A 21,391-nucleotide genomic window follows, 5' to 3' on the forward strand; every position below is an offset into this window, starting at 1 on the left:
CATTGCCCGATAATGTCATCATCTGAGAACTAGACATCTACTCCTCGCCCTTTCCCCGTCTTCTCTGACGCCGATTCATCATCTTGCCCCTTGTCGGCTGATACTATATTTGATACAGGTCCATTGAACCAGTGTACTCCTCCGTATATCGGGCAGTAATACCAGAAAACGGCGAGGGACATGAAGCCACCTAGGACGACCACTGTATAGTTCATCTCTTGCACAGTAGTCTGTGGGGTCGTGGGAAAGAAGAAAATCATGATCATGAAGACCATCCATGACACGGCGATTGCTGCGACGGGAAAGCTCTGCAAGAGACATAAGTCCAAGATCACATCAGTTGCTTTCTGACCCACAAATTTCCCAAGATTAAATGGACCAGGCTTGAAATCATTCTTGAAAGCGAAACGGGTTACGATTGGTGTGGTGTAAGATATGTATGACGAGCTGACTGCGAGGGTAAACATTGCGTCGATAGCTTGTGTACTTGCGAACGCCAGAAGACCGATCGCAAGAGCAAGCGAAGCATCGAGCCAAACAGTATTGACTGGCGTTCCCGTGTAGCTATTGATTCGGTAAAAATATCGCGAGAACGGTAGGCCACCATCACGAGAAAACGCGAACGTCTGGCGAGAACCGACAAGAAGACAACTCGATCCCATCATATATCTGTTACTCTTTTAGAGCAGTACGGAGAGACTAATATCTGGAGAACACACTGTGCCACAATGACGAGAGACCAGAGGGCTAACGCTCCTTTTTGCCCAAAAGAGTTGTAAAATATCTGCGCCATAGGTTGACCGATCGGACTGCTCAAGATACCTTCGAGGTCACTGCCCATGCAAAATGCAAGGGAGACATTGATGCCTGGAAGTCATTAAATTTGTAGCAATGCACTTGACAACAGTGACACGCACCCCAGCCAAGGGCTGCAGATACTGCAATAGAGCCGACCTGCTTGCATTAGTATCATGTAGCTACAAGTGTATCTAGCTACTACTTACAATGGCCCATGGTATGGCGGTAGTAGCATTGGATGCCTCCTCACTTATGTGTACACTTGAATCATAACCACCTGTTAGATTGTCAAATAAAATGCGAGCAACAAGGGATAGGCCGAACCTATCGTCCAGAGAGGCGCCAATAAACTCAATATGAATGCAAATCCAGATGGCCAGCCTTCCACTGACAAAAATTATGAGATGGACATCACAATAGTACATGTCACATACAGTTAGTAAAGTCTCCGAGTGCGTAGCTGGCGCTATTTTTGAATTCTGATGGCGTTGCAATTGGAAGCGCGATGATAACTATAAAGCAGAGGCTGCCTCAAGCAGTGAACCTGAAGAAACTAGTACAAGACGGAAAAATGACACCTACCACACATTCAGGAGGATGTATAGTCTTTGAAGTCTTGCCAGGATTTGCGTCCCAAGGCTCACAAGGACAGCGTGTGATAACACCAACGCTGCAAATATACCACTGCGAGGGATCAGGGAAACTGACACATCGAGACATAAAAACACTCACTAGATCTGTCCATTGGTTGTCACGTATACTTGATTAGATGCGATGCTAACTGCCGCTGTGATTTGGATCGCGCATGCCCAATCCACTGAAGCTAGTTTTCACAACTCAATAAGCAAATTTTCATGGCACGTCGAGTTCTTCACCAAGTGCTGCGATAGACATGATCGTATTAGCATCTGCGTGATGGCATATGTCAATGATACGAGTTGGAAAGGAAAGATCATACTCACACCCAACTATCCATGAGAGAAAATTCCGGCAACGAGGGGAGGCAAGTGAATGGGTCCAGTAATACAACTAGATACTTGTGAGAGGTCGGATCTGTATCGGCGACAGCATTAAGGGCATACTCCACCTGATGTTGGTGCCGCAGATGCAAGTTCCGCGATGGCCAAACCGATACACATGATAAAGGCACTGGCAAACAGCCACTATATCACGGAATGAGTACAAGATCCGATACTTTTGACATGTGAAGCCTTACACCCCAAACCATTGCAAGAGGACCACCATTGGGCATGGCATTGAAGAGCACCGAACTGAACAAACATTGTATCAGCGAACAATTCGTCTCGGGTAGAATAACACATCATGCCCAATGGATGGAAGGAGCCCCACGATGCTGAACGCAACACCAAAGACCTGTGCAAGGACATTGTCAAACGTGCCCAAGGCTCTGATGAGGACCCACCTCTAATGGAGTAAACTCCCTCCGAAACTCTTGCTTGTATCCCAACCTGGCAAGAATTGCCTCGTCCCTGGTATGTTCTGAGTGCGAATTCGAACTTGGGGAAGCCATCATGACTGGCACTTCCAATATTCTTACGAATGAAGAGACTCGGACTAGGAACGGGAAAGGGACTCAATCTTGGGTCAAAAGACTGAGAGAGATTATTCGACAGGGAAAGAAATTGATACCCTGATTGAGACGGAGAATCAAAGGTGAGCGTGTATGAGGCGTGTAACGAGGAGTAATTGCGTATGTAAAAAAGGATGAGTACGTACGAGGTCGAGAGTTATATCTCGATTAATATGACTGGCGAGGACACTCAAAACTAGCGACAGATTGCAACTATCAAGCTGAATATAAATAGTGGATCTAACTTTATCTGGCGCCGGTGAGATAGGTGCAAAGATGAAGCTCGGACATGACTTACCGCTCATTTTAAGGTAAGAACTAGACCTTAAAAGAAGGTTCGAGATCATATAGGTGCTGGTGGCACACTTTTTGAGGCCCAGCGAACGTACAAATGAGGAGGCGTGAGAGGGTGTAAGCGTGCAAAGATCACTGCTTACAACGATCCTCAGCCAACACAGTCACATCAGGCAGGAGAGTTACGCAGATAGGCTGAGTTCCTGGCTTGGTCTGCGATTATAGCGATTGTGCAGGAACAGAGGAAAAACTTGAACCCGCCCATGGCATTGGGAACTTGAAGCATTGAGCGTTTAAATTTTAGTATGGCTTCTTTCATTCAAGTCATGAGGTCGTGTATGAATTAGACTCACCTCATGTAGCCTCAGTAGAAGAGGGTGTGATCACTATTTGATGATATGTGGCGCGTTAATATGAGTCCGGTGTCTTCATCTCAGATACGCTTAGGTGTAATCTTTCTTCCGCAAATTGCAACATGAGGCTGAAGATATGTAGCCTACTGGTCACGGTGGGAGGGCTGCGTGATCAATAATGATTCGATCACATAATCGTAGTAAGTTGTCTCCCTGTTGCATGTCAGCATGCATTGATAGCGATACGAATGGTATTGTTCCATACAGGTGATATCAAAGTATGATTGAAACCAAATTAGATCTGTTCCTTCAGCTAGCGTCCTGACGTCCAACATTCCATTAACGCAAGCCTCGCCCTTGACCTGTGCGTTAATATCGTGATCCAATGAGATGCTCATATATTGCGCCGCTGCATCAGCAAAAGTGTGCCAAAAACTGTCCATAGCAAACAAATAACCTCGAGTCTCGCAGTGAGGTTCGTAGCATCTATACTAGTCATCCACACTTTGTGGATTATCATCTGCAAAGTCAGGCAGATTGAGGTTCATGACAGAATAACTAGGAATACTTACGAGTGAGAAATTGAATCAGATTGTCTTCCGTAGTGATGAGTAGGTCTTGAAGTCCATCATGATCACCTCGACATCGTAATTAAAATACGTCTCTAGGTCTGACTTCCGGGTGTTGAATGAAAGGTAGTGAGTTCAAGTTAAGAATGAACGCAAGTATCATTGACAAGACACAATGAACCCCAACGACTCGGACAACCCGGCGGCGTGAAAGCGCAAAGGGCCATATTTGCATCAGATCTGAGACTGGGGCTGATGAAAGAAAGGAGACGCGCATATTTGTGGATCATCACAGTTCCAATGTTGATTCTGAATATCAACAAATTATCAAAGTGAGCTGTCGTAAAAAGAGTCGGGTATGGGGAAATGGCTATTCAAAATACTTGACTGAGCAACTTTTCCCTATAGGATGCCCCGATGGATTGCTTGGGTGGCAGGAGGACGCTTATATATATATGAGCAATCTATTTTTGTAGGGAGATTCCCACAGTAGGCAGCCCAAGCTTTGCTTCCCTTCATAGCTGCACCATACGATGCACTCGCTCGTTTCACTATAATCTCGCTCGCTCACATGTTTTTGCCCCCATGCACGCTACTCTCAAGTCGATTAGTACCACCTCGTTCTTCAATACCTTTCTGCTCCGTAACTGATAGCTTCGTGTATCTACACTCACAATGGACATTCAATCAGCCCGCATGTTGAGTTTTCCCGTCCACCCAGCGGCAACCTCGCCAGCATCCGACCGAGCCAACGCTCGGCCCGGCCCAACCACTATTTGTCTGATGGAGCTATATTACTCATTCCCTCTAACTACAGGCGCACACCCGGTCTACAGGTACCTCTCATTATAGGGCTTAAGTGGGAGTCACATGTGGCGGGTATGTAATCTTATCCGTCACGGTAAGTTTCAGATCCCACTTGCTTTACTTTTCCCAGTTAACGACATTTAGTAATAGGAATAGGCACCCGACCGCATCTGCTACTCTCACTGACGCTACTGCACGTCGATCGACCAAACTAGAACAGGTCAATTACTACTCACGCAATGCAGTCTTACACGGTGGAGCGGGGGCGGGACAGATCCGTTGAACTGCCATTCCAGACCCAGTGTGTCCTCTGATGAGCACACAAGGGATGATAGTATGGAGGACAGTCGCTAACACATAGGATTCCTGAGACGTACCGCTCAGTTACTCTCTCGACACGGAATTGAAACTCGTGGGTGAGTGAGATGGAGATCTCGTAATACCTGTCTTAACATTCTTATTGATCTTTGGATCAGCATCACACCGGTGCCAGCAGAGGAACGTCTCGAGACTCGGTGGTACCAGTTTTTCATCTGGTTCTCCTCTTGCATGAATATCTTGTCGTATGTTTTCAGTGCTGTCTTAATTCTGGCGCTATTCCCTGATCCACCTAACACCTCAGATGCAGCGTTGGCGTTGCTAGCCCTACATTTTTCCCTGGGAGTTTGCGAAATCCTCACTGCGTTGGTCGCTCTCAGCATATCCAGTGCTTGTGCGTCAATGATATATACGTTCAGCAACAGTTTCATGGCTATTGCTACGTGGTTTGCTGCGGTGCCCAGATGGGTATATATCTTCATCTCAGAGGGAATGTGAGTGGATGCACGCCTCGGGGATGCTAATGACTTGAGTTCAAGCCTGACACCAGTAGTCATTGTTGGTGCCAAAGGTTTTATGCTACCTTTGTCGACATCCTTGGTACAAGTCCCAAATACCGGTATCTATTGTTAGCGCTAACGTGCTGATCTCTCGGATATCGTTGGATATTGGAGATCAGCATTATCTGCGATAGTACTCACAGAGCATATCTTATTCCGACGAGCTTTGTTTTCTGAGGACCAATATCCCATCACGACTTGGGCTTCATATGCTTTCTTGCTTAGCGGTATCTCCACGGCAGTGGCCTTCGTGTGCGCGTGTGGAGCTCTTGTTACATTCATGTCACAGGCTTGGTACGTAGGACCAGTAGCGAGGCAGGGCAGTGGAGACGTTGGTGTATTCGTAGGGTTTGTGGTGGGAGCTATCACCTATGCGTTGGCGAGGAGTTGAGAAAATACTGTACAAGAAGATGGGTAGAGCAGATGCTTGCCAGTACTCATACCGGTGTGCACATGAGTTGCCTTCGACTAGAGACAAGTTATTTTTTGATTGGTGCCAATTCTGAGGCCTCGATCCTTCTGGCAACTTGAATATTCGATGATGATGACATATCTGACCTTACCCCATACTTGATCAAACTTGATCATGCAATCACACATGACGTGACGCGGAGTCTGCTAGAATCAACGAAATAACGGGTATAATAGTAGGAGCCCATTGGGAAGAGCCTGAGGGTCATCGCAAAACGCAGTATCTTCGCATCGATGTAGAACATAATTCGCTCTTGGCACGGTCAATGAGCGCCGGTACTTATATCTCCTGGGATAGCCCGAGATCGCTCTTCTTGCTCACGATGATGCCCACTCTCTTTACGCTCATCCAAGTGGGCCACATGAGCATCAGCCACCGTATCGTCCTCGCCCCCCTCACCCGTTTTCGCGCCTACCCCACCCACGTCCTCGGGCCCCATGCACCCACCTACTACGCACAACGTGCATCTGTCCCGGGAACACTCCTCATTTCAGAAGCAACCATCATCTCCCAGGCCGCTGGTGGGAGGGAGTTCATCCCAGGGATCTATACCCAGGAACAGGTAGAAGGATGGAAAAGAGTCACCGATGCCGTGCACGAGAAGGGTAGTTTTATATTTTGCCAGCTTTGGGCACTTGGGAGAACTGCAGTCCCAGACGTCCTGTTCAAGGAGAATGACTCTCCGTTTGTATCTGCCTCTCCTATCCCGCTTTCTACCAACCCTACTGCGGTCCCGCGTGCTCTGACTGAGCCAGAGATAAAGGCATACATAGACAATTATGTTATCACCGCCAGGAACGCCATCGCAGCAGGCTTCGATGGTGTTGAAGTCCATGGTGCAAACGGATACCTCGTCGACCAGTTCTTGCAAGAGGTGAGCAATACCCGGGAGGATGGATGGGGTGGGAGTATCGAGAAGCGAGCGAGATTTGCGATTGAGGTCGTGGATGCGATTGTAAAGGAGGTCGGCGCTGAGAGGGTCAGCATTAGATTGAGTCCATGGAGTCCGTATCAAGGCACGTTGTGTCCTCGTTCTCATTTCACGCTGGACTAACCTTTACGCAGACATGGGCCTCCCTGATCCAAAACCACAATTCTCCTACCTCGTAAGCCAGCTCCGGAAGTACGACCTTGCCTACCTCCACGTCATCGAGCCACGTGTCAGCGGATACATGGATGTAGATGCACCCCTGCAGAGTAGTAACGATTTCCTGCGTGAGATATGGTGCAAAGGAGGCAAGAGCGGCGTATTTATCAGTGCGGGTGGGTACACACGACAGACCGCGATCGAGACAGCGCAGGAGCACGGGGGCATGATAGCATTTGGCAGGTTGTATATTCCGAATGTAAGTCCTTCTGCGTTTCTGTGTTCGTTTTGCAGCTTGCTTCATCCCACGTTTGCTGACAAATTTCTCTTCCTGCGCCTGGGTCGATTTTTTTCGTATTCCGCCTCAATTGCTACTCACTCTCCACGCCCTTCCAACAGCCTGACCTCCCTGCTCGACTTATATATAACCTGCCGCTTGCTAAGTTCGACCGTGCAACATTCTACCTCGCCGGAGATCTTACTGAGAAGGGATACACCGATTCTCCAGCGGCAGATATACCAGTAAAACAGACGTTGGAAAGGCCAAGATGGTGAAGGTGAGCGTTTCTGAATCGCCAAGATCGGGAGGTGTATTGCAAGGGAAATAAAGATCTTTCGAGGATAACCATAGGCTCGCCTCCGAGATGCAGTGCTACGTCGACCTCAAATAGAATGTGGGCTGTGATACAATACCCCCTACGTAATTTGTGAGCCATTCTAGCCTCCCGAGGTACGCATGGGGTATGGATCTCTGGCAGCGGCTATGTAAGCTGGTTGTTTACGACGGACTTATCTTGTTCTCCTGTGCTCAATCACGTATAGGGTTTCACTAGTACTGATTCTCGAAAGATGGGTATGTAGCCTGAGAGTCCGGGGTGACCTCGTTCCAGACATGCAACCTCGCATAAATCCCTGACTCACTTTCACTGAGGTGGGACAAGAAATATGGTGAGTCTTCCTGTTTTCTAACGTGATGTATTTCAACTCAGTGTTGTGCAGGTGACATCTCGCATGTCGAGATTCTGGGTCAACCGATGCTCGTGCTGAGTTCTGTCATGGCAGTGATAGGAAACGCTGGACAGCTTGAAGAAAAGCTCTGTATCTCTGACTGTCTTTTTTTTCCCAATGGGCAGCGGACTTGTTGGCTGGAAACACATTTTAGGTCTCCTCGCACATGGTAACTGTTTTCGCTGGTACCGTAAGAACATCTGCCACGTCACCACGTCGTGGACAGTTGCGCCACATTGTATACTAACTACAGTGCTGTTGATGAGATTGTGACACACTGATTGCTGAAGTGTGTACTTGTGAAATCCGATCAACTCCAGAACACGTTCGACAGTATGTGCTATTAATCATTATACTACTTGATGTTCAACCTTCACAGCACTGCTGGCTCTATCATTCTGCGGGTCTCATGTGGATCAGGAGAACAGTAATTCCTCCGTTGGCCTTGGCACATTGCTGAAACCTCGCCCAAAATGAGGAGTGCACTTCAGCACTTCCTTCAACGACTGGCACCTTTATCCGTGGCGACTAATACCGATCGCTGTGCTGCTAAAGCTTGTAGACATACTTTTCGTGTCATCTCACCATTGTGAAACACATCTCCCTTCTCAACCATGGAGCTGCAAGCCTCGTGAACATCAAACATGGTATCCCAAGCCTTCTTCGATTTTTACGTCATTGCCCATCCCAGTGTGTAGCACGCGAAACATCCGACATCTATGATCCTATGATAGAATTAATTATCACACGGCGCATGTGACAACTTTCACTCTATGTTGTCGTCTAATAGCCTCATAGATTGTCCTTTCATCACGACGGCTATACACACTTGGGCTTGCCGCTGCAAGTCATGGCATTGGGCAAACAACACTAGATCCACTTATAGCGTGCTCTGCTTCTTCCAACTCAAGACCAAGGATCACCGGATGGACTTCATATCCATCATCCGTTCAAGTCGTGGTGTCGGTGCAAGAGCGCTGTGACTTCTTCGAAGTTTGACATGTTGTTCATCTATGCTCGCACGAACTGGGTCCAGAGCCCCAGACAAATTGTGTGAGACGGCCAACCGGTTCATAGGATATCAAAGTCACACTGGGAGTCATGTTCAAACTCTACGTGATGTGTCACGGGCGGCAGAGTGCATCGACGCATCTTTGGGTGGGAAGGTTTTCTCGTGGCGGCCGACTGGTCCACGCCATTCCACGCCTGTGACAGCGCCTGAGGCCGAAGATTGAGTACTTATACCTCACACGGTCCACAAACCACCCTTACGCACCTTGCTCACTGGGCCCACGATGACAGCCACGCTTTTCACGCCCATCCAAGTAGGGCGCATGAACCTTAGCCACCGCATCGTCCTCGCCCCCCTCACCCGTTTTCGCGCCTACCCAACCCACGTCCCCGGACCTCATGCAGCCACCTACTACGCACAGCGTGGTTCTGTCCCTGGAACACTCCTCGTTTCAGAGGCTACTTATATCTCTCAGGCTGCTGGCGGGATGGACTTCATCCCGGGCATCTATACACAAGAACATGTAGAGGGATGGAGGAAGGTCACGGATGCCGTGCATGGGAAGGGTAGTTTTATATTTTGCCAGCTGTGGGCACTTGGGCGAGCTGCAGCCCCGGACGTCCTCGCCAAGGAGAATGACTCTCCGTTTGTATCTGCCTCTCCTATCCCGCTTTCTACCAATCCTACTGCGGTCCCGCATGCTCTGACTGAGCCAGAGATAAAGGCATACATAGATAATTATGTTATCGCCGCCAGGAACGCCATCGCAGCAGGCTTCGATGGCGTTGAAATACATAGTGCAAACGGATACCTCATCGACCAGTTCTTGCAAGAGGTAAGTAATACCCGAGAGGATGGATGGGGTGGGAGTATCGAGAAGCGAGCAAGATTTGCGATTGAGGTCGTGGATGCGATTGTAAAGGAGGTTGGTGCTGAGAGGGTCGGCATTAGGTTGAGTCCATGGAGCCCGTTTCAAGGCGCGTTCTGTGTCCGTTCCTCATTTCACGCTGGACTAACCTTTATGCAGACATGGGCCTCCCCTGATCCAAAACCACAATTCTCCTATCTCGTAAGCCAACTCCGGAAGTACGACCTCGCCTACCTCCACGTTACCGAACCACGTGTCGGTGGAAACGTCGATGTGGACTGCATCCATCACAGAGTAGTAACGATTTCCTGCGTGAGATATGGTGTAAGGAGGGCAAGAACGGCGTATTTATCAGTGCGGGTGGGTACACACGACAGACCGCGATCGAGACAGCGCAGGAGCACGGAGGCATGATAGCATTTGGCAGGTTGTACATTCCGAATGTGAGTCCTTCTGTGTTTCCATGTCCATTCTCTTTGTCCATGTATGCTGACAACGTTCTCTTCCTGCGCCTGAATCGATCTTTTCGTATTCCCCCTCTATCGCCACCTACTTTCCGCGTACTTCCAATAGCCTGACCTCCCTGCCCGACTTATATACGATCTGCCACTTACCAAGCCGGACCGTGCAACATTCTACCTCGCCGGAGATCTTACTGGGAAGAGATATACCGATTTTCCAGCGGCAGACGCACCAGGGGAGATGAAGATTATTCGAGGATAATCATAGACTTGCTACTCTAATGCATTACCAGCCGCAAATATAATGTAGGCTATGATACCATACCCCGCGCGTAAGTTGTGAGCTCTCGCCTCCCGAGGTATACATTTCTGTTATATATTTCAATCAATCCCCTGTTGTTCTGTTTGATGCAGCATGATCACTCCACGCCCAGCATCATGAGCGACTTTACGGAACTACAGAGACAGGCGGTCAATAGCATTTGAAGTTGAAGAGAGGCGGATCTTGTGTCGCATTGACATAATCGATGACCCCCTGCTACGCTGGGACGTGGATTTCATTCCTAATCACTGTCCCTGTTCATAAATATCAAATGCCCGTCATATTGTCAGTGCTAGTGACGCGGACGATTCGATCATGCAACAGTCTGTCGTAAGTCAGCATACGATATATATGATATCAAATATAAATTGAAGCACATCAGAGATCTTCGCGCTTGGAGATGCACACAACTACAAAATCTCTAGCGTCCTGATATCCATCATGTCATCAACAGAAGCCATGTCCTTGACTCTGGCTACGATGAGGCAATCCGACGCGACTCTCTTATACTCCCCACCACGCTGCTGTGCTAGCAAAAGTGCACCAAAGGGCTGTCCAAGGCGAACAACCAACTTCAACTCTCGCGAGTGAGCCTCCGAATCAACCAGCTTGGAGTCTACAAGAGAACCGCTGACAGATTCGTCTAGCGGAGACTCAGACACAGGCCAATCGTCCATGCTCTGTGCATCATCTGCAAAATCAGGCTCTGCAAAGTCAGGTAGTCCAAGATCATGACGATTCCATGGACGGACAAGCAAAAATGTCTGCTGAATAGGCCGTGCTAGCGAGAACTGAATCAACTTGTTTTCGGAGGTGATTAGCAGGTCTTGAAGACCATCCGCCTTGACGTCATAAGTGAAACATGCTTCCTGGTCTGGACCACGCCTCCGTCTGAGTTCTGTGATGGGAAATGCGATGCACGGCAACTGCAGTCTGGAGTGTGCGAAACGAGGAGCACTGAGGTTGTCAAGGAGAGTATACAGTTTCGAAATCGACTCCACTGAGACAACGTTTTGCAGCGTGGAGACAGACATCTGCATCTCATCCTCGGACAAAGATGACAACATGCACGGCGGAGTTTTGTATGATGTAATGTCAGCTGGGAGACAGCTATTGAACTCGGATGCTTTTCCGATCCAGTCAAGGGCAGTGATGTCGCCCGAATGCGCAATGATCTCCTGCAAGAGTCGTCCGAGTGCGTTTTGTCTCTTCTCGCCATAGATTACAGGGAGGTGGACGCGGAAGATGCCAAATAGTGAATACGCAATGTCTTCTTGCAGAGTCGTGACACGGCTGGATGCCCAACGAAGTTTCTCTCGGGCGCCTGTCATGCCCGGGCGGAAGGCGACAAGGGCCTGTGCATCTATGCCTGTTGAATCCTCCAACTCCTTCATGATAGTGACAGACTCTTTGTGGTTTGGAGAGGGGTCGTCGAGGTATAAGGTCCAATCTGCTCGATAAAAGAGAACAGTGTTAGGAGCGAGAAATTCCTGCACAGTCCACCCTCGCGTATTCCAAGTGCTATTTGCGAGTGCCCCAGGTTCCGACGAAGCAAAACATCCGCCAGATAGACAATTGTGAGCGCCGAGTGACGGTACCAGATGAACATAGAGTTGACTGATTCTTGGAGTTCAAAATTGTTGCCCTGGTCGATGCAACATGTATCACTCCATGCCCAGCGATACCCTGCATCACATGCAGTTTTGCAGAAGGCCTGCAACTTCACTATGGTTCCGACTGGATCTAAGGTGTACACATCTTTATCCTGAATATCGTGCAGCCGTGGCTCCTTGCTCTCCCACCTATGGGATAACATGACCCAACTGAAGTATTTCGCGACTGTTGCCTTGATGAACTCCGTTTGGAGGGTTGCATGCGCCATCGATGATGACAAGATTTCTTGGTACTTTTCGCTTTTGTTGAAGGCGTTGATCTGTGTCTGTCTGTCACACAAACGCCCGGTGTAGGTGTTGACGAGACGAAGTGGTGCATTTTCCAGTTGAGCGTGAATAGCTTTTTGAATGGCGTCATGTGCATCAGATGGACTGACGTATTGCTGGCGCAACTCTGGAGAATGAGTTAACCATCTTCTAGTTGACATAAGGTACTCAGTGCTTACCTCGTATCTGCGGGTCGGATGCATTGTCCAACTTAAAAAGCATGATTTTGAATGCCTCAATCGCTTCATCGTAACGTTGGACTTCATGAAGCACTGCATACTTCAGTTTGTACCCAGTATAAGACGAAGGGCTCAGTTTGATGACCTGTGTATTGGCGATATCAGTGCAACTGTTCGACAAATGAATATCATCTAAACCTTTTCTGCGTCGTTGAGGGCCTTTGCATAGAGGTTCCGTTTCAAATTCGCCTCACTTCGGTGAGCAAAAAGAGCCTCGCATGAAGAGTCTAAGCCTATCCCTGCCGAATACAGTTCAACAGCCACCTCATAGTTGCTCGCAGTAACAGCATCGTCTCCCTTTGTGATACAGCGCGAAGTACATTTGCGCTTGAAGGCTGGTGGACATCAGAATGAGTCTCAATTTTCAAATTATCTACGACCACTCACCGGTAGACCATTCGAGGTAATTGGGCTTCACAGCCTCACCAATCATGCACATCATATACTGATGAGATTCAGCCGCTTCAACCACGCGATCAGCGGAGAGAAATGCCTCGCAACGTCTTTGGTTGGCGGTCTGCCATAACGAACCAAAGTCCCAGCCAAAGAACTGTGCAGTGCACATGATCAATCAGTGGGTGTCCTCTGCGGCTTTATAGTGACGTGCCTCTGTGAACGTATCTATATGCCAATCCAGTCTAGGCCCGGGGTCATCCAGTGTAGATTCATACATTGTCGGAAGTAGGAACAAGTCGGCTATAGTAGTAATACTGGCCGTGAGTTGATCAGCGGCTTCGCTGTAGTGCCCACCCTCGAAACCGATTATTGCATGCTGCGTACGTAGATACGACTGACAAGTATATTCTAAAATGAGAAAAACCTGTGAAGCCTGATATAAGACTCACATCAACGATGCGGCACTGAAGTGTCTCTGAGGGCTGACAGGCGGCGGCTAAATCCTGAACCCGCCGTTTCGCCTCATCGTGGCGACTTGAATTAAAAAGCGCAATAGCCTGGTGAAAATGATATTGGAATATTAGCATGACAAACACGCTATTGAACATATGAAGAGAATACCTTGATTAGTAAAATTCCGACAGTCATTCGATTGTGATTTGAAAATGAGAGAGCAAGATCAAAAGCTTCCATGGCATCCCCAAGCTGTTGCTTGCCGCAGAGGGCAATACCTTTAGAAATATAGCCCTTTAATGAGGGTTGGATGGCGACGGACTATATCACCGAGAAGAGTTACCTGTCATCAATAGTGTCATGATCAGACTCAGGAGTACATCTTACTACGAGTGCATCTTGAAGCGCATTGTCCCACTCAAAACGTCGAGCCCTTACAACCGAGCGACTTCCATAGGCGTGGTGATTGTTGTGGTCTGCGTCGATCTCCTTCGTCAGCAGCTCTTCAGAGGTATGTAAGTGTCGAGCTATCCATGCGTCGTGAACCGCCGTATTTGTAGGAGCCGGGATCTGCACCAAGCATGCTCACATTATTCAGTATGATGATCGAAGTCAAACAACCTACGTCGAGTGATAAATAACTGCTGGGCCCTTGGTGACTTTCCACGGAATGAGTGTTTGTGCCGCCATCATCGCTAGATAGCTCGCTCCAGTTGTTGGTGATGTGAATGCGGGGCTGGATGTCGCCGCCGAGGACGATGTTGGATTGAACAAACAGGGGGGGGAAATAATGGGAGAGATCATACCTGTCTCTCATTGAGAGTAAAGAGTGAGTGTATCTGTGTTTCTTCGTCGTCCTTGATCCTCTCCGACTCTTGTAGATCGCGTCCGACTTCAATCCTTATCTTGACGGATTTCCAGATATCCTCCGTACCGCCCTTATAATTGACGCCAAACTGTACGATATCGCCATGTTTAAGCTGATGTGGTGCGCTCTCAGAGCCTGCAGGGCTTAGGCGGCGATCATTGAGGAAAGTGCCTGATGACGATTTGGTGTCCTTAATGTAGAACTTGCCATTATCTGACCAGATCTCTGCATGGAAGCGAGAGAGTACTTTTGAATCAAAGGAAATTTTGTTGGTGAATCGGGCGTTTACAGCTGGTCTATTTGTGGGGCGGCCGACGTGGATGGGGTTGTCGCCATCTCTGAGGTGACGGGAAATGGGCTCAAAATGGAAGGTGTTGTTGGAATCGATGTGCGGGACTAGGCAGATGCGGTGGGCGAGGTGGTTGGAAAAGGCGGTGGGTTGCGCATTGAAAGATGGACTATTCTGGATAGTGCCTGGAGCAGAATGTTGCGATCGGTCAGGAGAATAGTTTTCCTCGCGAGGAGCTGGTTCAGGTGAACGCGAGGCTTCTCTTTTGCGTTTATGCCGAAAAGAACTCAAAGTGATCATGGTCGACGGTAGGGAGAATCATTCAGGACATACTTGGTGTGTGTAATCGCAAACCTGTGTGGTATGTATATAGGACCGGTTCTCGTAAGTGCTTGGTTTTGGTTATCTCCCACAACTGTCAAACGTTCCTAAGCAGTTGATTAGTACATACGTCGCTTGCCTCGTTTCTTGTCGGGATACTACTCATACTCAGTTCTAAAATGTCGTTGTCAATCCTGACTCGACCTGTAATACAATTTCCGATAACCTTCGCCTTCCCAAAGTCTGAGCAAACATTTCGAGATTCCGACTGGTGTCAGGGCAAGTAGCACAGCCGCATTGGACAGAAATTGGCCCATTTTCTCCTGCGGTAAGTAGGATAGCTGGTAGGTACATACATATCCAAGAACGAGGTGCACTGTAGGTTATGCGATTTCAGTGGACTCTGCCGCACAGAAACCACCTGGCGAGAACCGTGAAGCACTTCGTCTCCGGAACAAGTTCAGTGTCCAGTGATGGATATTCGCCAGTCATTGCAGGAGCGCTAGTTGTTGTGGTCCGCACACTTGCTGAGGTTGCTCCGCTAGTAACATCAGACATCCCCGCTGCGTTGGTGTTAGCGCTCGGGACACCAGCAGCGGAGGCATGGGCTTTCTTGTGAGGAGGATGTGATGGCCGCACTAAATGCCTTTTCCCACTGATAGCATTCGCATTGCGCTACAGAAGAATCGATGAATAACGGAAGGATACAAGACCATCACAGAAGACATACATATTTACCCCGCGTAGCGGAGATGTCCACAACAGTAGTCTTACCGGTGCGTGGAGTAGGACTCTGAGAAACAGAGAAACGAAACGAGAGACGATTCATGAGTTGTCTCATGCGGGAACCTTCGGCGTGACGCTGGGATGTGGTTGGAACAGTGCGAGTTTCGCGTTGAGGTCGGGAGCGCATATCAAACTGGAAACATGGTGAGATGAGCAGGTTGTGATGGATCTACTGCAATATGAAGTCTTACATCATCGAAGAACCCTCGAGAGATTCCAGCGCGTTTTGGTCGAGGCTTCCCAGTAGGAGTGAAGTCAGTGATGGTGGAAAAGCACAGATGTGAAAGCGTACATCTGGTTTGGAAAACCGAGCGCGGTATCGATCCTGTGTCACCAGAGATCAGTATATATGCGGGTGTGTCTGAGGGATCTAGAAACCTTGTGTACGGACTGTATGATAGGTCAGTATGAGGCATGGCGTGATATGAGAATCTGCTCACCTGCTGGAACTCTTCTGACTCAACCCGATCAACTGCCCATATGCGAACGAGTCTATCAACACAACCAGTCGCGATGAACTGGCTATCCTCAGAAAAAGTAACACAGTAGAGTGCGTCGGGGTATTCAAGTGGCTCGCCGAAGGGTTCCAATGTGGTGAGGTCAAAGAATCGTGTTGTTTTGTCGCTTGATGCAGTGGCAAATTTCGTGCCATCAGGAGTAATGGCCAGTGACTGGAGAAGATCAGTGTGCACGTCAAATTGTTTGAGGATTTCTCCAGTGGCAGCGTCTGATATTCGAATGTCGTTGAAACTCCCACTGACAAGACGGAGACCATCTAGAGTGAATGCGACCAGCCATGCCCGCTGTTCTATCTTCAGCAATTCTTCTCCACTCGTTGCGTCCCATAATATGATACACGTCTCGGCGCCTGCTGCTAGCTTGCTCCCATCGGGAGAGTAAGACACCGAGTATGCCTCACCGCACACTTGGAATGGTCCAAGGGTTATTTTACCTGTCTCCCTCTGCCACACACAAACCGTTTTGTCATATGATGCGCTTGCAAATGTCTTGCTGTCTGGCGCAAACACGGCACTCCAGATGTCCCTCTTATGTCCCTTGAACGTGTCTGCGACCGGCACGCTCAGACTTTTCGTCCTCGGAACCTCCCATACCAGGATGTTTCCATCCCTTGCTCCACTAACAATCCAGCGCCCATCGGGAGATGCCGCAATCCTCAAGACATAGTCACTGTGACCCAATAAAGGCTTCCCCACTTGTTGCCCTGTGTCCAGGTTCCACAGCCGAAGACTTTTGTCGTCAGAGCAAGTGACGAGGAGACGGGTACCAGGGATGAAAGCAATGTCTCTCACCCAGTCTTCATGACCCTTGAGCGTCATTTCGGCCTGAAGTGCCTGCTTTCGAACAAGGGGTGTGGGGGCTTGTGGAAATACGGCGCGATTTGGCATTGAATCTAGTTCTGGTTCTCGATCAGCAGGAACATGGCAGGGGGGCAGATACTTACGTGCGCTGTGACGTTGGGTTGTGATGAGCGATAATCGATAAGGAGCTGTGCCACCTATCAATATCAATATATCTTATCGCAGTGGCGCAAGGCGCCTGCAACTTCGGGAAAATGGCAAGAACGTGACGACAAAGTTGTTGATAACTAACATATGCATGAGTCACTCAAGCTGCCCACAGAAATGTTACGCAAGGCATACCACAGGGTTATCGGTAGGTCAAGTATTGATGACATTCATACCAGGAAGAACAACTTTGAGTAACCTCCTGTCGAAGGAAAATAACCATGCCAGTCTGCACTTTAGACCACCCGCCCTGCTCCGGCCCCGTACCGTCCTTACCGACCCATGCCGCCACCTCGCAAATTTTGCTGCCGCCGTAACTCCAATGCAGCAGGCTTCGATGGCGACCACGTGCGTGCAGCAGTAACCGTCGATTCGAAGATGCTCTCATGCACTTGATCAGCGAGCGCTCAGCATGTTTGTCAATGGTCTCCCAAACATAAGTATCAGTGGTAGACGAACCAAATTTCAGACAGTTTGTTTATGATCATGTGACGTGCTAAGTCTCGTCGGATTGGAGGTTGGTCTTGGCCAAGTGACCAAGTACCACAATAGAACTGAAGTCTGTTTCTCTTGGACTGAAAGTTCGAAACCTGCTGAATGACAGGTTATATATACATCAGAACACACCTCAACATCTCATGGATGGTTTCCTTGGAGGCTCGTCTCAACTTCATCGGCCGCCTCCTGGCTAAAGTGGGTGCCACAGCAGAATCTAAAGCTGTCTCCTGGACTGTGCCAGTTCAGGTTCGAAACCTGCCGACGACAAGGTTTTTTTCTATCGGATCATGCCTTGAAGATTCACTCATGGATAGTTCCATTGAGATTTGGAGGATACCACAAAAGAATCAAAATCTGTCGAACCTGCTGACGAGGTTTTTTTTTCCTTTCGGGACACATTTTGAAGATTCACTTATGGAGAGTTCCTCGAGGGTTCATCTTGACTCTTAGCTAAGTGGTCACCGGAGTCAAAATCTGTTTCTCTAGATATTAGACTGCGCAGGTTTGAAAACTGCCGAACGTTTTCTATTGGAACACACCTTGACACTGACTCATGTTTCCTGGGAAGTCCATCCAACTTCTTTTCTATCGGAACACGCCTTGACATTTACTTGTGGACAGTTCCTCGGAGGTTCATCTGATTGGGTGTCGCTTGGCGTGGTCCTGCAAAATGACAGGTATTTTTCTATCGGAAAACACCTTGACATTGACTCATGGATGATTTCCTCAGCAGTGGTCTTAACCAAGTGGTTGTCACAGAGTCAAAATCTGTTTCTCTTGGAGTTGGTTCGAAACCTGCTGACGGCATTTTTGCAGCGTATAGATCCTCGGAGGTCGATCTCCACTAGTAATCATTGCGCCAAACTCTCCTTTTTATATAATAATCTGTCTATGAAAAGGAATTCACCTTTATACCTCGCGAGGCTCGTCTCACAAATATCCCCGAGGTGCGTACGTGCCAACCTAGATTCTCGACAGATTGACCAAAACCGACGGGATTCACCACCGAATGAAAAATGTTAATGGGGCCAACAGAATGGACACAAGCTAAGGACAGAGAGTGTCTGACAGTCAAGAAAATAATGTAACCTCCCCACCTTCCCGAACATGCTTAATGATTTTGAGAGATGAGGCCTTCGGCATGTGTTGCTAGTTTTATATCACTCACAGCTCACAGGGTTAGTCAATGCTCAATACTTTTCGGCTGGATGTCAGTGGGCCCCAGGACAACCCGTCCCAAGTCAAATTTCCTCGCCAGCACATGTCCCACATTCCTCATCCACCCCTGCAATGCAACATGAGCCAGGGAAGATGTCGTTTCTAGACAGCCTTATGACTGTAGGACCTTTAAGCGCCGCATCCTTTCTCACTGGTCTCAACATTACCAGAGCTCCATTCGTAACTTGGGATGAGCAAGTTTGGTTTCTCATAATGTGAGTATATCGTATTTGATAGTCCGTTAATTAATGCATCCTCGTCAGAACCGTTACCGCAGGACGCCGGAAGGTGTTTCGAAATTCATAGACCATGTTTTCGATGCCACGTGTAATTATACCCTGGAGAAAGGTGAGCTCCCTCATGTGCGCTTTGGTCGAATTGACTATCTCAATATTACGAGTATCACCACTGAATAGGCTATCTGGTCGTGAGTCTGTAACATTTTTGTAGTGTGTTCGTGTTCTTGACTTTCTGTCGGCGCGCCTTACTTTGTTGTATTGAAAGACCGAAGGCAAACTTTGCGTAAAAAGCCAGTCAGATGAGGTTGACCGACGAAATCCTACACCATCAAATTTCTCAAGGAGGAGGCGTGGGGCATCAAAGAGCCATGTAAATCTATCTACGGCTCTGGTAGTGAACGGTAGGACGCGTCAGATTTAAGTAAGCTACCAGCGTTTACCGCCCTTTTGCAGCGAATACATTTAAGACCACCTGGCTCAATTTCTGCCATAGTCTACAGTGCTCTTGCTCGTGTGCCGAAATGGCTCTAACACATAGACTTTGCGTCAGTGACGGCACCATCTACTACAACTTGAATGAACTGCTCGAAGTTATGTTCAACGTCTAATGTTCAACTGTGAGTATGATACAGACTGGGACCAAGTTGTCTTCTAGTAAGTATTTTTCTACCAACTTGGACTTGGCTGAAGGTAATTGACTAGCGTCAGAAATTGGCCATTAGAAACAATATGATACGAAACGACCTGGGATAATTAGAGTCTCGGATTTTGTTCCATAGAACACTGTGCTTTCCGATCCAGCCAGGGTACAGATCGTGCTAAAATCTTGTCGAACTGAACAATATTCCTAGTCCTCCCTCCAACCTCCATTTTTATCGTCTCAGGTATCAAAGTCCCTCCTTTTGAAATTCCACTCCTTGACACGCAATATTCTTCCTGACTTACTATCTTTTTGGTGACATTTGGTGGGCTCGCATTCGCCCTCGCAGCTCCATTAGAAAGTAAACAGGGGTTTAGTTCTATGTTGGTCAATGCGTTGTTGTGTTGACGATTTTTTACTTCGAATGAGCACATTGATCACCATCACGCCAATTCTGCGTTCGGTACGTTGTATCAATTGTCTTGCTAATATTATTACCGCTCGCGAGACTCTTACTCTGAAACAACAGCTCATGGCCTCCGGGGTAGAGTATTTTTACTTGTTCGATTTATCCTCAACTGCACTGCAACTGCGGCGAATCACATAGCAAAGAGAAATAAGTCCGATCACAGGTGCGGCGGTAGCGGCGCTCTGGCGAATATCAGTGCTGATGAGTACTATTCGCCTTCCGGAAGTCATATATCAAGCTCGTTTCTCCGAGTCAGTCATATAAAACCTTTTCAACAACGTCATCGTTAATATTCTCAACTAGGATGCCAGGAATTAGTTATGTAAATCCTTCCATAGGTAAGATTCATCAGTCTGCATCGGCCACATGTTCATGACCGAGTCGTGTTTAGAGAATTCTTGTCCACTGTGTTCCCGCTGTACTGGCGCGACTGTTTTGGAATTCATCTCCTGTAACGTTCATCGTGCCCTGTATAGTCACTACTCTTGATTTACTAGCATGTCTGAAATATCACTGTCGTTACTGTCCCGCCAAAAATTCATGCTATCAACCCCAGTGGAGTTTCTTGCCTAGTCTTCTACCTGTTGTTTGCATAAGCCTTTTTCTTGTGATCTTTCCATAGGATCCCTGATTATCATGTATATGTAAATATTATATTATAACAGCGGCTTTTAAGTGGAACTCGGTAGAGCGATACATTGAGATGCATTTAGCCACACCGTTAACGCTCCAGCGTTCATTGATAGCAACGTCGCATCACCGAAAGAAGTCGGATATGAGACACCACGTCAAATTGGGCACCTTCGCGCAGAACGTTCCCGTGATAATAATACTATATCCGATCCCCCACAACAAAGAAGAGTCATACATCACTCTATGGAACCGTCCATGACGCATTTTGGATCTGTCATTATTGTGTAATATTGATATCCTTTCTACTTCTCCATCAGGAGGTAAATTTCACGTTCGCCAGACACGAATTGGTCATA

At 48.1% G+C, this 21,391-nt stretch overlaps 5 protein-coding genes across 5 annotated transcripts; 3 read left to right on the forward strand and 2 right to left on the reverse strand.

Annotated features, from left to right (window-relative positions):
• Window positions 1–29: 29 nt before the first annotated feature.
• BJ212DRAFT_1275406 (amino acid transporter) lies at window positions 30–2,329 on the reverse strand (the record flags this gene model as incomplete). Its single annotated transcript, XM_041331216.1, has 15 exons — window positions 30–308; window positions 357–669; window positions 720–867; window positions 918–954; window positions 1,005–1,075; window positions 1,123–1,185; window positions 1,233–1,324; window positions 1,381–1,482; window positions 1,531–1,621; window positions 1,674–1,706; window positions 1,761–1,827; window positions 1,881–1,961; window positions 2,015–2,069; window positions 2,117–2,172; window positions 2,222–2,329. 15 exons carry the CDS (start codon window positions 2,327–2,329, stop codon window positions 30–32), a joined length of 1,596 nt encoding a protein of 531 aa, XP_041191380.1.
• A 3,755-nt stretch (window positions 2,330–6,084) lies between these two features.
• On the forward strand, window positions 6,085–7,560 carry BJ212DRAFT_1515913 (uncharacterized protein; the record flags this gene model as incomplete). Its single annotated transcript, XM_041341676.1, has 3 exons — window positions 6,085–6,778; window positions 6,828–7,108; window positions 7,249–7,560. The coding sequence occupies 3 exons, from the start codon at window positions 6,085–6,087 to the stop codon at window positions 7,402–7,404; spliced, it is 1,131 nt and encodes a 376-aa protein (XP_041191381.1). The 3' UTR covers window positions 7,405–7,560.
• A 1,592-nt stretch (window positions 7,561–9,152) lies between these two features.
• On the forward strand, window positions 9,153–10,460 carry BJ212DRAFT_1447824 (NADH:flavin oxidoreductase/NADH oxidase; the record flags this gene model as incomplete). The annotated part of the gene is made up of 4 exons (XM_041338452.1): window positions 9,153–9,857; window positions 9,897–10,010; window positions 10,031–10,180; window positions 10,311–10,460. The coding sequence occupies 4 exons, from the start codon at window positions 9,153–9,155 to the stop codon at window positions 10,458–10,460; spliced, it is 1,119 nt and encodes a 372-aa protein (XP_041191382.1).
• Window positions 10,461–14,423: 3,963 nt separating this feature from the next.
• BJ212DRAFT_1239981 (SMAD/FHA domain-containing protein) lies at window positions 14,424–14,840 on the reverse strand (the record flags this gene model as incomplete). The annotated part of the gene is made up of 1 exon (XM_041329576.1): window positions 14,424–14,840. A coding segment is annotated over one exon (417 nt), but the record flags the coding sequence as incomplete, so codon positions are not given.
• Window positions 14,841–19,126: 4,286 nt separating this feature from the next.
• On the forward strand, window positions 19,127–19,714 carry BJ212DRAFT_1301005 (uncharacterized protein; the record flags this gene model as incomplete). The annotated part of the gene is made up of 4 exons (XM_041333073.1): window positions 19,127–19,269; window positions 19,332–19,402; window positions 19,471–19,481; window positions 19,559–19,714. The coding sequence occupies 4 exons, from the start codon at window positions 19,127–19,129 to the stop codon at window positions 19,712–19,714; spliced, it is 381 nt and encodes a 126-aa protein (XP_041191384.1).
• Window positions 19,715–21,391: the final 1,677 nt, after the last annotated feature.

The sequence above is a fragment of the Suillus subaureus genome, assembly GCF_016647635.1.
Source record: "Suillus subaureus strain MN1 chromosome Unknown BJ212scaffold_23, whole genome shotgun sequence".
NCBI lineage: Eukaryota > Fungi > Basidiomycota > Agaricomycetes > Boletales > Suillaceae > Suillus > Suillus subaureus.